Source organism: Spermophilus citellus, assembly GCF_964194105.1.
Source record: "Spermophilus citellus genome assembly, chromosome: 2".
Lineage (NCBI taxonomy): Eukaryota > Metazoa > Chordata > Mammalia > Rodentia > Sciuridae > Spermophilus > Spermophilus citellus.
The window spans coordinates 195,267,318-195,282,184 of record NC_138183.1 but is presented as its reverse complement, the minus strand read 5'-3'; the positions used below and the strand labels follow the sequence as shown (position 1 = coordinate 195,282,184).

Genomic DNA, 14,867 nt, shown 5'->3' with positions numbered 1-14,867 from the left:
CTAATGCTCTTTCTTGATTCTGAATTTGTTTGTTTGTTTGTTTGTTTTGGACACTGGGGATTGAATCCAGGGGTGCTTAACCACTGAGCCATGTTACCAGCCCTTAGAGATGGGGTCTCACTAAGTTGCTTAGGGCCTCACTAAGTTGCTGAGGCTGGCTTTGAATTCACCATCCTCCTGCCTTCAGCCTCACAAGCCGCTGGGATTACAGCCATGTGCCACTGTGCCCGGCTTGCCTCTGCGTTTTTAAAAACACTATTCTACCACCTGGAACACCATCCCATCCCCAGACATTCAGTTGTTGACTCTAATTCATTTTCAGATTTCTAATCAGAAGTCACTTCCCCCAGTGACTCCTCCTAAGTGTGAGATAGCTACTGCTCCTAAGAGCTCCTCCAGTGCTACAGGCCTCTCCCAATGACAGCATTTATTACACTCTGCTGCAACCACTCGCTTATATGACTGTTTCTCTGCTACACCAAAAGCCCAATGAGGACAGGCAGTGTGACCTATTTTTTCCACAGTTGTGCCCCAGAGCCCAGCATAGTGTCTGGCCATAAATATGTGCTTGACAGATACTTGCTGGACCAACAAACACAAGTTGAGTGTCCATAATTTGGAAACCAGAAATCTAAATGCTCTAAAATCTAAGACTTTTTTGTGTGCCAATATGATGCTCAAAAAATATCTGATTGTAGAGCATTCAGATTTCAGATGTTTGGATTAAATATGCTCAACCAGTAAAATCTAGGCAAATGTTCCAAAATCCAAAAAACTCTAAAATCTGAAACATTCTGGTTCTAAACATTTTGGATAAGGGATATTCAATCTATATAACATATATAGGCAATATGTACATTAGTTTTGGTTTTGGAAAAATAATAATACCAGCCCACAAGTATTTGCTGGCTGTTAAATAAGTTAAGCTCTAGAGCCAGACCGCTTATGTCTAAATCCCAGTTCCAAATTTCCTGACTGTGTCATCTTTCACAATTTACCTAACTTCTCTGGGCCAAGTTCCTTTATTTATAAATGGAGGAGTACTAATAACATATTCACTGGGCATTTTAAGGGTACTAGACACTGAATGAAGGAATCTGAGATGGTGTCTGACCTAAAGTACTTCTCAATGAATGTTGGCTATAATTCTATCTAGTCTGGGCTCTCAAAAGTATATTTTTTCCTTGGGGGGGGGGAAGATTTCATTTGGGAAATCCTGAATATACTCTTCTTCTGGGAAAGGCACAGGAAGCATGGGAATGTAGGTCTGAAGTCATAACCACATGTTTCATTTGGTGTTGGTCAGCAGTTTCTTGTTTGCTGGCTTTTCACCAAATCCTTATTAGAATTCTGTAGTACTGGTGTTCTACAGAATTCTTTTTGGTACTGAATAGTGCATTATAATCTGCAAAGCAGTTTCGTTTCCTTTTTTATTTCAGAAAAACTGTGTGAAGTGTTAAGTTTATGCTCCCATTTTAAACAGGAGTTCAGAAGGATGGCAGAATGGTAGAGGCCCATTTTGTGCTCTTAGCATTAAGCTCCTCCATACATCATTCAGTGTTAGGAGCCCTGTCCTAGATCCTAACTAACTGAAGCCACTCAAAAGATCTTGTACTTTTCTCAAGGTACAAAAGGTAGTTTTAGGTAGGAAACAGGTGATGGAGAGGAGTAGCATCCCTCAAATGCACACACTTACCCCACCCTCACTGAGGAAGATTAAGCAAACACACAGAAGCTCAAGGGATTCATCCAAGCCTGTCCAGCAGCTGGCCACCAAGGTAGTGTTCTGAAGCCAGTGAACCGCCCCCTTCCCAACAAAGACATCTACCAGCCTGTCTCCAGCAGAGGGGGGAGGAAGGCTCAGACTCCTGCCTTCCCCGCCAGCCTGCCATTCCTATCCCTGTAGGGGTCCTACACCCCTCTGACCACAGGAGGAGTGATAGGTATCACTCTGCTTTCTTCTGCCCCACCTCTACCTTTGATGTTCAGAAGTCTTTGTCTAGGTGCCATGGCTGGGTCATTCTTGGGAGCTAATGGCAGGTCTATGTTGAGGTATTCTCCTGCCCTCACAGGGCCAAGGAGTCAGTAGAGGTGGAGAGGAGTCTCTGACACCTTTCATAAAATCATGAACACTCCCCAACATCTTCAATCCACAAAACAACAACAACAAAACAAACAAAAAACAGTACTTCCCATTATGAGAAATAGTTTTTATAAGGTAAAGTGGTCCTACATTCTGAATCTTACCTCTGCCGTTTACTAAGTTCTTCTATCTGTAAAATGGACATGATAAGCAATAATTTTAGAAATACTGATTAAACATCATGGGAAATCTGATAAGTTTAAACATTTATTAATACTGCTTTTTCCCTTGGATTAGGTGCGAGGGACACAGGTATGAACCAGCCATAGTGCCTGTAACATCACATTGCTAAGTATATCAGGGGAGATTTTGAAAAAAGGTGAAAGAGGTGAGATGAGTGGTCTCCAGATAACAAAATCTTTATTTACTGCTCACTTGTATAGGTGCAAGGCAAAACTGCACTACAAGTCCCTGTCTCCCTCAGGCTCAGCCTCCAATGTTAGGGAGTGTCCAGCAGTGCCCTTGCCTTCAGAGATAGGACCACGTCTCCATAAAAGGGAACCTCTGAGTAGTAAGACAAGTACAAGACTAACCCTTACATTTGTACAGCATTTTACAGCTTATAAAACACTTAAAGGTGCTCATTTCCTCACCTTCATGACAACCCAGGAAGGGCACAGAGGTCAAATATTACTATCTTTATTGAACAAATGAGGAAACCGAGGCTTAAAGGGCTTGACTTAGACTGTTAGCAGTGATGAATTCGGACTAGACACAAGCCTGCCTGGGCTCTGCTCCGTCTTCCACACCGCACAGCTTATCTGCCAATGCCCACGGGCTCAAGCCTTGCATAACTCAGGACCAGCTCAGGGTCTAGGTGAAATGATCAAGTCTCCAGGAGGATGCCTTTGGAATCTCAGCTTCCTCCCACCTGAGGACCCAAGCCTCTAGGCATAGAAGGATGTAGCTGAGGTGTCTGTCATTAGCACTACAGACAGAATCAGAGCACTGCCCCCACGTTCGGGAGTCCAGCTGCAGTGTGTGTGGAGGGAGAGTTGTGGTGTTGTCTGAAAGTAGAGGGGTCTGGGATTCCAATTTGAATGAGCGTGTTGTCTCATCATTTTCATCCTTCCCACCACCATTCAAACCAGGAAGTGTGCTGAGCTTCAGCATAAAGTATATATATCCATTAATTTTCCTTTGGGAATTCAGAGAAACAGAGCCTTCTCATGGCAAGTGTTTTTAATGTATTGTCTCACTAAATCCCCACTGCAACCTGAGTGACAGTCATCCTGCTGCAGGGTCAGCAGGCTGTCCCTCAACCTCAGTGGGAGCCATCAGTTCTGCCTCTCACACTGGGGGTGAGGGAGGTTTTCTGTGCTGGGTCAACAGGAGACTGTCCCTGGTGAAGGTAATACTCTTCTCTTCCTTCTACAGCCTAGAAGGCCCTTCTCCCTTCTCCAAATCCTGCCTGCTCTTTAAAACCCAATTCAACAACGTATGAGTGTGCTTTTTTGCCAACATCCTGGCCAGAATTTATTATTATTAGTATTCTTGATAGCTGCCATTCTGACTGGCGTGAGATTTCCCTAATTGCTAGAGATGTTGAAAATTTTTTCATATTTTTGTTGGCCATTTGTGTTTTGCCTTTTGAGAAATGACTGTTTAGTTCTTTTTGCCCATTTATTAACTGGGTTGTTTGTTTTTATTTTGGTTAAACTTTTTGAGCTCTTTATATATTCTGGATATTAATCCTCTGGCAGAGGAGTAGGAAAAACAAACAAACAAACAAACAAATCCCAACTCAATTCAAGTTTTCCTCTCCCAGGAAGTCGCCATCCTCCCAGCTCTGCTTTGAATGACTGTATTGTGGACTGACTGTAGGTCACCATTTAGAAGTTAATTATTTATTGTCTTACAACTCTGCTTATAATACTTTCTTATGTTAGATTTTTTCCTTTTGTTCTGACTTTCCATAATTATATCTTAGGCTCCTCAGGGGTGACAGTAACTAGTTCTCAATATTTTCTGTACTATATACAGCATCACTTCAGTATTTCATGCAGCTTTGGCAATGAACTCACATGAGTCTTCACCTATCCACCTACCATGAGCACACCAATACTGAGCTCCTTCAGTTTAGTTAATGCTATGATATGGACCACATGTCTCATGGGAGCAAAGATGGGCACAATGTAATGTGGCCAGGAGAGGAGTCATTCAGAAGAATCATCCTGAGAATGAGGGGAAGCTTGCCATATAAAAAGTGGAAACAGGCATTTGGGGAGAGGAAGTGGCATTTGCAAAGGCCAGAGAGTAAAAACTGTATCACTTGTTTATTCAAGAAACTGGGAGCCCCTCAGCGAGCCTGGAATACCAAGTTAAGGTAGATGAAGCCATGGGTAGAGATGAGGTTGTCCAGGCAGGTAGAGCCCTGATCCTGACAGGGGTTTGGACTTAGATAATAAAAGCTATAGGCATGGTTTTTGGTAACAAATTAAACAGTTCAAGATCAGCAAGTGCAACAGACCAAGAGATAAGAGAACTGAGTTCAAGACTGGCCCTTTCACTACATTAACTTAATATGTGGCTCAATCCGTCTGTGCCCCAAAGCTTCTTGTTTTTAAAGTAGAAAGTGTTTCTTTAACATAGTTCTCAGGCTTTAGTGGGGACAGAGTCACCTGGGTAACTGATGCAAATAAATAATATAAAAAGATTCTGTCTTTTATGGAGTATCTCTAAAAGCAAAGAATTCATCATCGTGAGCCTGAGAGACCTGGATCCTAATCCTAATTTCTTCCTCTAGAAAATTACTTCATCTTCCTAGGCCACAAGCTTCTCATTGGTAAAATAATGCACACTAATTGGGTTGGGTTGCTGTGAAAATTTGAGATGATGCTGTTTAGCAAGAATAGGATTAAACTGGTACCTAGAAAATGATAATTTTTAATTAGCATGTATTTCCCTATCCATATTCCTCTGTTGACTTTCACAGTCCTCTCCTACCCATCCCTGGTGGATTTATCCAAGCAGATTTTCTACTTGTATTTATCCAAGCAGATTTTCATGCTCCCTTCCTGCTGGTCAAAGCCCTCATAAGAGGATCCTGGTGATCCTACCATGAATCCTCAGTGAGCAACATCACATATTAGAAAGGAACTTGGGTGGGGATGCTGGGATTGTGGCTCAGTGGTACAGTGCTTGCTTAGCACATGCAAGGTGCTGGATTTGATCCTCAGCACCACGTAAAGATAAAAATAAATAAAATAAAAGATATTCTATTCAACTACAACTAAAAAAATATGTGTGTGTGTGTGTGTGTGTGTGTGTGTGTGTGAAAGAAAGAAAGAAACTTGGGGGCTGAAATTTGTCTGGGAAGCAAAACTCATTATGTGACTTGGTCAGAATACTTAACATCTCTGAGATTCCAGTTCTTCATTCGTAAAACTGAGATGATATCTTCTACCTCATAAGATTCCATAGCAAACCCAATTTAAAAATGGATGAAGAATATGAATAGACATTTATCCAAATAAGATATATAAGTGGCCAAAAAGCCCATGGAAAAAAATGCTCAACATCACTGGCCATCAGGGAAATGCAAATCAAAACCACAGTGAGATGCCACTTCACACCCACTGAGATGGCTATTCTGAAAAGGACAGGCAATAATAGGTATTAATGAGGACACAGAGAAACCAGAACCCTCACACATAGAGGGTGGGAATGTTAAATGGTACTGCTGCTTTGGAAAACAATCTGACATATCCTCAAAAAAGACTGAAAACACAGAATTCTACTTCTAGTTATACTCAAAACATATGTCCATGCAAAAACATACACAAATATTTTAGAAGTATTATTTGTAAACAACAAAAAGCAGAAACCACCCAAATGCTTCTAAGCTGATGAATAGATAAACAAAATATGCTCTAACCATACAACAGAATATTATTTAACCATGAAAAGGAATGAAGTAATGATACGTGTGAAACACGTATGCTAAGTGAAACACTATGCTAAGTGAAAGAAGTCATTCATAAATGACAATATGTTATATGATTTCATTTATATGGAATATCTAATAGATGTAAACCTATAGAGATAGGAAGTAGATTACTGGTTGCCAGAAATTGGGGGTAGTGGAGGGGAAATGGAGAATGACTGATAATATATGTAGGGTTTCATTATGAAGCAATGAAAATGTTCTAAAATTGTTTGTGGTGATGGCTGCACAACTCTTGTGAACACACTAGAGATCAGTGAATCATTTACTTTTCATGGTGAATTATATAGTACATAAATTAAATCTGAATAAACTGTTGTATTTTAAAATATACGTAAGGAGCTAAGCCTACTGACTGGCATGCAATGAGGACTCAATAAATGTTAAATTTATTATTGTGTCACTTCCTTTCTGGATGCCATCCTAACTTTGGCTAGAATCACATCAAACACCAATACTGTAGAAGGGCAGAGGACCCTTTTCATACTCAGTAGAGGGTCCTAAACACTAAAAATCCCAAGATTAAAAGTCTTCCTCTAATATTCAGATAACTAAATATCTACCTGTTAGTCAGAAAATAATGGTTTACATTTATTGAACATTTATTGTGTGCCCCGTACTTTACAACTATTTTTCTCACAAGAACCATATTAGGCTATCATATTATTATTGCTATTTAATAAATGAAGAAATCAAGACTTAGGTTATGTAACTTTAACAAGTCACAGTGACAGTCAATGACTGAGTGAGTTTCTTCAATTCCAAGGTGTTTATTCTTTTTTCTATGTGATTACATGGCTTTATAATGTCTTTCTTTTATTTACTTACATCTTGCACACATAGTTTATGACTCACACAGCCTGATTTCCCTTTTCCTCCTTGTTTTCTAGTAATGTCTGGTTTATATCAAGTTAGCTGATACTTCCTCTCACATAGTCTTGTGTCTTCTCAGATTTTTTTCATGTGCATACTCTTGAATTCAGCAGGTGCTCAATAAATACTGCTTTAGCAAATGGATGTTAAGCCCATCTCCCCAGGAAGAAAATAGCTTCTTGAAGGATAGACTCTGTATCTCCTAGATCTCCTTAGCCTTCATACAGGGAAGGCACTCATGGTCACTGATGCTGGCCTGTGGCGGGAGGACCAGCCCCTACTTGAAAATGGTTCTTTCCATGGGCTGGAATCATTCTCCTTAGGAAGAGGAGCCTGCTCACCCCATCATCACTGCACCCAGTTCAACACAGGGCTGGCACACAGTAGAAGCTCAGAAAAGGTTTGATGAATTAGAGGGAAGATGGGTCAGCACTGGAGACACGTGAAGGGAACTAAGTCCATCTTATCTCACTCCATGAAAAGGAAGGAGAAACTGGAAAGTTTGTCAAGGAAATTGAAGAAGATAGGTTGTTGACCTCATGCGAGGCCCTAGACAGTCAGTGTGGCATCCTCTTCGGACCAGGACCCTTCTTTTGACTACAGAGCCAGGTGTGGCTTTCCAGGGACCAGGTTTCACTTTCACAAAGGGGAGGCAAACTCCTAAGAATTTGTTATTCTGTTATCTATAGATCCATAATTCTGCTTGAACTTCCTCTACTTCCCACCTCTCCCAACTCTGAGTAATAACATGCTCAGAGATTTCTGGGCCCTTCTGATTTGTCCTACAATTATCCTGAACTACTCCTCTCCCCATACTGTGCGTCATCCTAACCACTGGGGTGTTCTTTTGGCTCCAGAGACCCTCTGGGACAGGCCAACAGCAAGCGGAAGGAGCCTGCCCTCTCTGCCTCTTGGCTGCTACCTGGTTGATCCAACTCGTCCCTCAATACTCCCATCTCTGCACCTGCTTGTCTCTCTTCTGCCTTCTCTTCAACATGTTAAAAACTTGCAATAAAAAACAAATACAAAATGCTGTAATTAATAGCCAATTCCAAGCCAACCCAGCATCTCTACTAATAAACCTCAACACTTGCAAAAAGAACAATAAATTCTCCCCCTCTCTGGTTCTGAGGTGGTCTCTTTTATATACTCTGTGTGTGTGTGTGTGTATGTATGTGGGTAAGTGTGTCTACATATATATTTATTTTCCTTTATTTCCCATCTAGGGAGGGGCAGAATAATGAACTGCGTGCGTCAGGGAAGATGAATCTGAGATACTAGGGAGCAGTGCAGTAAAAAGATTAAAGTGTTATTATTGTTGTTTTTTTTTCCCCCATGGTCCATTGTGACAGCTCGACCGTCATCTGTAAAAAATGTCTCAGCGAGAGATAATCATCGGAAACTCAATAAAGCGTCAGGGGGAGCCTCAGCCCCCATCAATCACTGGGTGCCTGGAAAATTTCAGCCCTCTGTCTCCCTTCCTGCTATCCATATAAATGTCTCTAATATATTTTGTGTGGTGTGTGGGACCCATCCCTGATTTGGAACTTTTGATGAAAAAATATTTATACACAAAATATGTAAATCAGTTAAAAATCACAAGACTAGTTCTTAGCCACCCCATCACACATTTTCTTATTTTTATAAATGCATCAAATTTATTCTTTTTAATAAAACATGTCAATGGGTATATCTTCCTCTCCTAGGAGATGTGTGTGTGTATATATATATTTTTTAAGAGCTAAAGGATGGAAACAATTAACCTAACTGGCTGATACATTTAATATTGAAGTTGACCAAAATGCTGATGGAGTGACAGTACACTGTTCATTGTCGTGGTGACTCTGTAGTGGCTGGTACTGCTGACAGATGACATGTAGAACCACTGGCCCTGGCTGTGCAACAAGGCTCTGAGTGGGCCTGGATAAGGGTGTAGAAGAGGTAGGGACACTATTAAAAATAACTTGCACAAACAGCTTTTGGCCTGAGATTACAAAGCCTGTGGACAAGCCAGAGGTTCTTGGCAGAGTTAGTGAGGGACATATGCAGGCTCACATGGTTGTGGGGTTCTATTCAAGAACAGGGGATAATACTGTTGCATTTGACATCACTGCTTGGCTTCAGTTTCCTTCAGTGCCCACACTTTGGGGTTGCCATGAACATACAGGATCAACAACTGTCACTTGCTGCTGCTGTGGCCAGTGGCCTCATGACCACCTCCCCTGCTTCTCTATCCTGGAAGGAGTTGGTCCTACAGCATCCTATCCTGTAGGATCTTTGAGGCTCATCTCTGTCTAAAGGGCAAAGTCCAAGCATCAATGATCTGGCTCATCTACTAATGCTGCATCTTTATGGCTCATCACTGTCTAAAACAGAACCTTTGCTGTATAGATGCTGCACCCTAACACATGCAACTACCAGCTAGAAACATCATAACTTTTTTATTTCCACTTCTGAGAGTTTTGGACATAGCATTCCCATTGTCCACTTAGATTCATCCACAGCTATCTAGCAGCCCCCCATGCAGTTACCTAAAAACTTTTGTTGATTTTGGGGCTCAAGTATTATTTTATTTCCTAGTGTATCAGCCAGAGTTTCTTTTCTCTGAAGTTATGACAGTACTTTTATCTGCACCTCTGAATGAATCCCTGTGAAATATTGTCTTGGTCATGTCTTCAGTCTTTATTATGAACTGCTATTCTTTCTAGCATTTTACATATGATGATGCCTTGTATTTTCTCAAGTGCTTTCTTAAGTATGTTGATTCTTATAACAAGCCTATGATGAAGAAAATATTCTCTATAGATGAGAAAACAAGCCCAGAGAAAGAATTGCTCAAAGTCACACAATTAGGTAATGGCTAAGCCACTTCTTGGACTCTAATTAACAGTTGGCTCTTTGAGAAGAATTGTTTGCTAGAATGAAAAAGTATTTGAATGGCTCTGCCAAAGATGCTGAATGAAATTCCAAAGAGTGGATTGGGGATATGGCTCAGTAATATAGCACTTGCCTAGCATGCATGGCCTTGGGGTTCAACCCCCAGTACCACACACACACACACAAAAAGCTAAGCAGAAGATGATGAGAATGCAAAAACAGGGGCTTATATTAATGGAATTCCTTCTATGTTCTATCTCAATAAAAACCTTGTTTTATAAAGAGAAAACAAAACTTCTGAGAACTATAGAATACTGTTCCAGGTGTCATACCTATTAAGTGTTGTTGTTCTTTCTTTCTTTTTTTTTTGTACCGAGAATTAAACTCAGGGGAGTTTTGCCACTGAGATAGATCCTCAGTCCTTTTTATTTTGAGACAGGGTCTCGCTAAGTTGCCAAGGCTGGTGTCAAACTTGTGATCCTCCTGCCTCAGCCTCCTGAGTAGCTGGGATTACAGGCATGACCCACTGTGCTGGTCTATTTAGTGTACTACACACCCACAATGCCATGACTTAAACACATAGCCTCCCTAAGAGGGAAGTGACAAATAAGGACTCTTCTAGAGAAGTGATCAGATGAGTTTTTTAAAGCAATTGTACAAGACAGCAACTAGTACCTGTAATCTAGATAGTGCTACTCCAAAGAGTAGGAGCCTGGCAGAAATGCGAAATCTCTGGTCTACCCCAGACTCACTGAATCAGAATCTCTCTGGTAGTGGGAAGGGCAGGAATCTGTGTTTTTGTTTTTATTTTATTTTATTTTTTAAATAAGCTCTCTAAGAGATTCCTATTTCCTTGGGAGCCTCAGGATTCCCATCTCAAGTTTATGCTCTCCAGAGATATCCTTCTCTCCGCTGTGCCTGGATAAAGCTGGACATACAGTGGTTAACTTATACACTGGGTGGCTAACTTAAACTGAGTAGATGAGTTAGTCAGGTGAGACCACTCCTAAACATGTCCCAGGGAGGGAGAGAAATATTACAGTACAGAGTGCAGTTCCATTACCGCCAGTGGGGACTCCTAGCCACCTCCTGAATTCCTGGGCACTTGTCCACTGTTTTGTGATGCGCCAGCTTGCACGGTCCTGTCCCCCATCTGAAGACAAGAGATGGGGAGGTCAGCTGGAGCAGGCCAGGACCTGCAGCCTCTGGAGCTGTGGGAAGGGGGCTCTTGGATGGGTGGGTTTGGCCTTGGTAGGTCCAACCTGGCAAGCCAGGCACTCTACACTCAGAAGGGCCTGTGCCAACCCAGTTCTGCACAACTCCTCTTTATTCAGCTGTCACTTAGAGCTGAGAGGAGAAGCTGATTTATGGCCTGCTCTGGCCACGTTTCTGCTGTGTTTTATTGTTTTAATTGTACATATGAGAGGAACTCAGAGTACTCGCTTGCATTTCTGACAGCCCCAGACACTAGATGTTTATAACAGTTACTTACAAGCAGCCAGCGGCATCCCCGGCTGGGCGACTTGTTTACTGTTATCACTAATTTATTGCCACCTCCACCTGAGGATTGGAGCTCACCACCCACACCAGCCACAAGTGGAACTCTCTTAGAGTGGGCATGGGTGGGGTTCAAGGCATTGCAGGGAATTTTTCCAAAATTAGGGAACAAGCTGGCAGGTGATCTCCATGTTCCTTTCACATCTGTCCCATCTACATGCCTCTGCTCAAGCAATATCCTCTGCTTTAAATACCTTTCTCCTTTTTTCCCTCTCTTCTTCAACCCCAAAATCCAACTCAAAATCCCACTTCTTATAAGTCCATTACTTGCTCTGATGTGGTACAGAGAGCTTTTAGAATCTTAGAAATCACAGTGTTGGCAGGAACCTTAGAGATCATAATACAGTGACCCAAGGCAAGAATTCCTGATAGGCAGACAATGGGCCTGTTACCTTTTGAGGAGTTAGTTGCTCACTAACTCCTAAGCAGGCTTCTTGCCTTATACTGATCCAAAATCCTCTCCCAAAGAGAAATGCTTCATTAACTATCACTGTGTGTTAAATACATGTGATTATCCCTAATTGTTGTAACAACCCTATAAAATGGGAAGATTGAAAATCAAGAACTTAATAAGTCTTTTGCTCAAAATTACACAGCCAGTCAGTGACAGAGCTTAGATGAAACACGACTGACTGGTGGTAAAGCCTAACCTTTATCCAGGTCGCCACAGTACCCCTGAAGAACCACTCTGAGGGCTGAAGAGAATGGAAAGCACAATCAGGTCAAGGAGATTTCTATACCAAGCAGGAAGACTGACCTCTATCCATAAAAACCAACTTTGACAAAAGTGAAAGAGCCCACCAGGTACTATGTCGAGCAGGCTTCATTCTAAGGAGCAGTTCTCATGTGACAGGACTAAGGTTTCCCTAGGAATGCCTCTGAAAGGAGGGCAAAGACCTTTCTTCTTAGGCTGTGATTGTTCTGAGCAAGCAGGACAGATACAAAGTATCTCTGATACCTTTTAGTTTCCTGACCTGGATGCTCTTTTCTCCTCTGAATGAGGAACTTGTTTTCCTACTCCCCCATTTTAAATCTTTTCCTTGGGCAATTCAGTTACATCTATTACGTTAACTTCCAAGCAAATGCTGGTGCCTTCTAAATCTCTGTCTCCTGCTAGATTACTCTATAGAGCTCTAGACCCACACACCCAACTGTTCACTCAAATCAGAAACTGAGATGCTACCACAGGTGCCTCCTTTTCCATCAATTCTCACAATCCAGTGAGCACCCAACCTCCTCATATCTTCCTAACAACTATTTTCTCCACTCCCAAAGATCACCTGTAGGAGCCACCAGAATTTTTAAGTGCATTTGGAGGGTGGGGCATGGCAGGCATCTCATCAGATTGTCAGAGGGGTTCATCATCCCCAAAAGGTCAAGAACCATTATTAATCTCTGTCCTCCAAGTCCTCCTCTACCCTGTCAATATAGTCCATCTAAAATGTAAATGTGAATTCAATATTTCTTTGCTTAAAATCCTTTAATGACCTTCAGAGGCCAGTGTGAATTCCTTCCAGCTGCCATATAAGGTCTTTCCTATGTATAATACCCATCTCTTACTTCTTGTTTTCCTAAAAACTGTGGCAGATGATGCTACATGCTTTCACCCCCTCATCCCACCCCATGTCTCCACATGTTTTGTTCCCTTTGCCCAGAAGGTCCATCCTTCTTAGCTGGCCTATCAATCTTCAACTCATCCATAAGACTCAATTCAAAGTCACTTACCCTGTGACACATCCCAGACAGCAGCCTGCTCACAGAAATAGCTCACCACTACCTCTATCAGCGCTGCCTACATCCTCTGTGCAGCTACCTTTGCACTTACCACTCTGTTCTGTGATTCCTTGTTCATAGGTCCATCTTCTTACTTGACTGGGAGTACTGCTCAGGGGCTAAACCATGTATGTTCATTTATACATTCCCAGCATCTGGCCTAGTGCCTGACACTCAGAAATGCATGCTGAATTATAAGTACATGGAATTAATAAGCATTTACAACTGTATAGCTCTTTATAATTCAGACATCTTATATTTTTCTCTTGATCTTTACAACGGTACTGAAAAGGTAGACAGGAATGTCTTCCTGAGGGTTGAGGAGGTTCATGGAAATATTTATCAGAAAATTAGTGAACTCAATGGACTTTGACAATGACTCTATGCTCCAAAAGAGAAGGACTGACCAGCCATCATGACCTGTGATTTTCTTGTGATGCTTAGACAGAGGATAAGGGAAATGTGCCTCTTGTTCTACTTTACCCTCTCCTCACACATCCCCACAAGTCCAGTAACTTCCCACAAAAAAGTCAATCCAATCCAAAGAAAAGAGAACCCCAGGATTCTAATATTTCTGTCTATTTCATCAATGAGAATGACCCGGAGCTGGGCATGGTGCCTTGCTCACAGCAGGCAGGCAATGAACAGTTGAAGGGAAGAAAGAAATGAGGTATCTTTATAGAAAAAGGGTTAAAAAGAACTAAAGATTTAGGTTGAAAAGGAATGAGAAAAAAGCCCTGACACAATTCTTGAAGACTGCCATTATCCAGATCCCAGAGCTAGAAAGCAGAGCACATGAAGTTGGAGACCAGTGCAAATCCAAACTGATATCACAGAAAATAAGAGGAACTGCCAAACTGTGGCAGACAGAGGTAGTCTGGAATTTTATTAAAAGGAAAGAAAGAAAAGAAAAGAAAGAAAGAAAGAAAAGAAGGAAGGAAAGAAGGGAGAGAGAGAAGGGTAGATCTTGCAAGCTACAGACAGGTGAGTTTATCAATGATTCTTGACAAAATTCTGGAATGTATTTTTTTATGATCTTGAAACTTTACTTAGTTATATATTATATTCCCTATTTGAGATTAGAATGTGTCTTTTATTATCAGTTTTTAACACTTAGGTGATTACTGGCACCAGGATAGGTTCTCTAAGAACAAGACATTACATGCCAGAATAACCTAATTTCCTTTGGAGCCACATCAATGTTTACAGCAGCACAATTCACAGTAGCTAAATTGTGAAACCAACCTAGATGCCCTTAAGTAGATGAGTGGATAAAGAAAATGTGGTATATATACACAATGGAATATTATTCAGCATTAAAAGAGAATAAAATCATGGCATTTAGGTGGAGAATATTATGCTAAGTGAAGCCAATCCCCCCAAAAAACAAATGCCAAATGTTTTCTCTGATATGTGGATGTTGATCCATAATGGGGATGGAGAGCAGAGCATGGGAGGAATAGAGGAACTTTAGATAGGGTAAAGGGAAAGGGAGGGGGGATGGGGATAGGATAGATGGTGGAATGAGATGGACATCATTACCCTAAGTACATGTATAAAGACACTAATGGTATGACTGTGACTCTACTTTGTGTAGAGACATGAAAAACTGTGCTCTATATGTATACTATGAACTGAAATGCATTCTGCTATCACGTATAACAAATTAGAATAAATAATTTTTTTTAAAAAAGAAAC

General features: G+C 41.3%; 1 protein-coding gene across 4 annotated transcripts in view; it reads right to left on the bottom strand.

Annotated features, from left to right (window-relative positions):
- Nucleotides 1–14,867, bottom strand: part of CLPB (ClpB family mitochondrial disaggregase) — a 141,597-nt gene that overhangs the window by 68,993 nt on the left and 57,737 nt on the right. The window contains exon 5 of one of the 4 annotated variants that reach the window (XM_081282334.1): nt 10,903–10,992. The exons of the other annotated variants lie outside the window; for them this stretch is intronic. Within the exon in view, the coding sequence (XP_081138460.1) occupies nt 10,903–10,992 (90 nt within the window). The remainder of the gene's footprint in view (nt 1–10,902; nt 10,993–14,867) is intronic. 4 annotated transcript variants of the gene reach the window in all.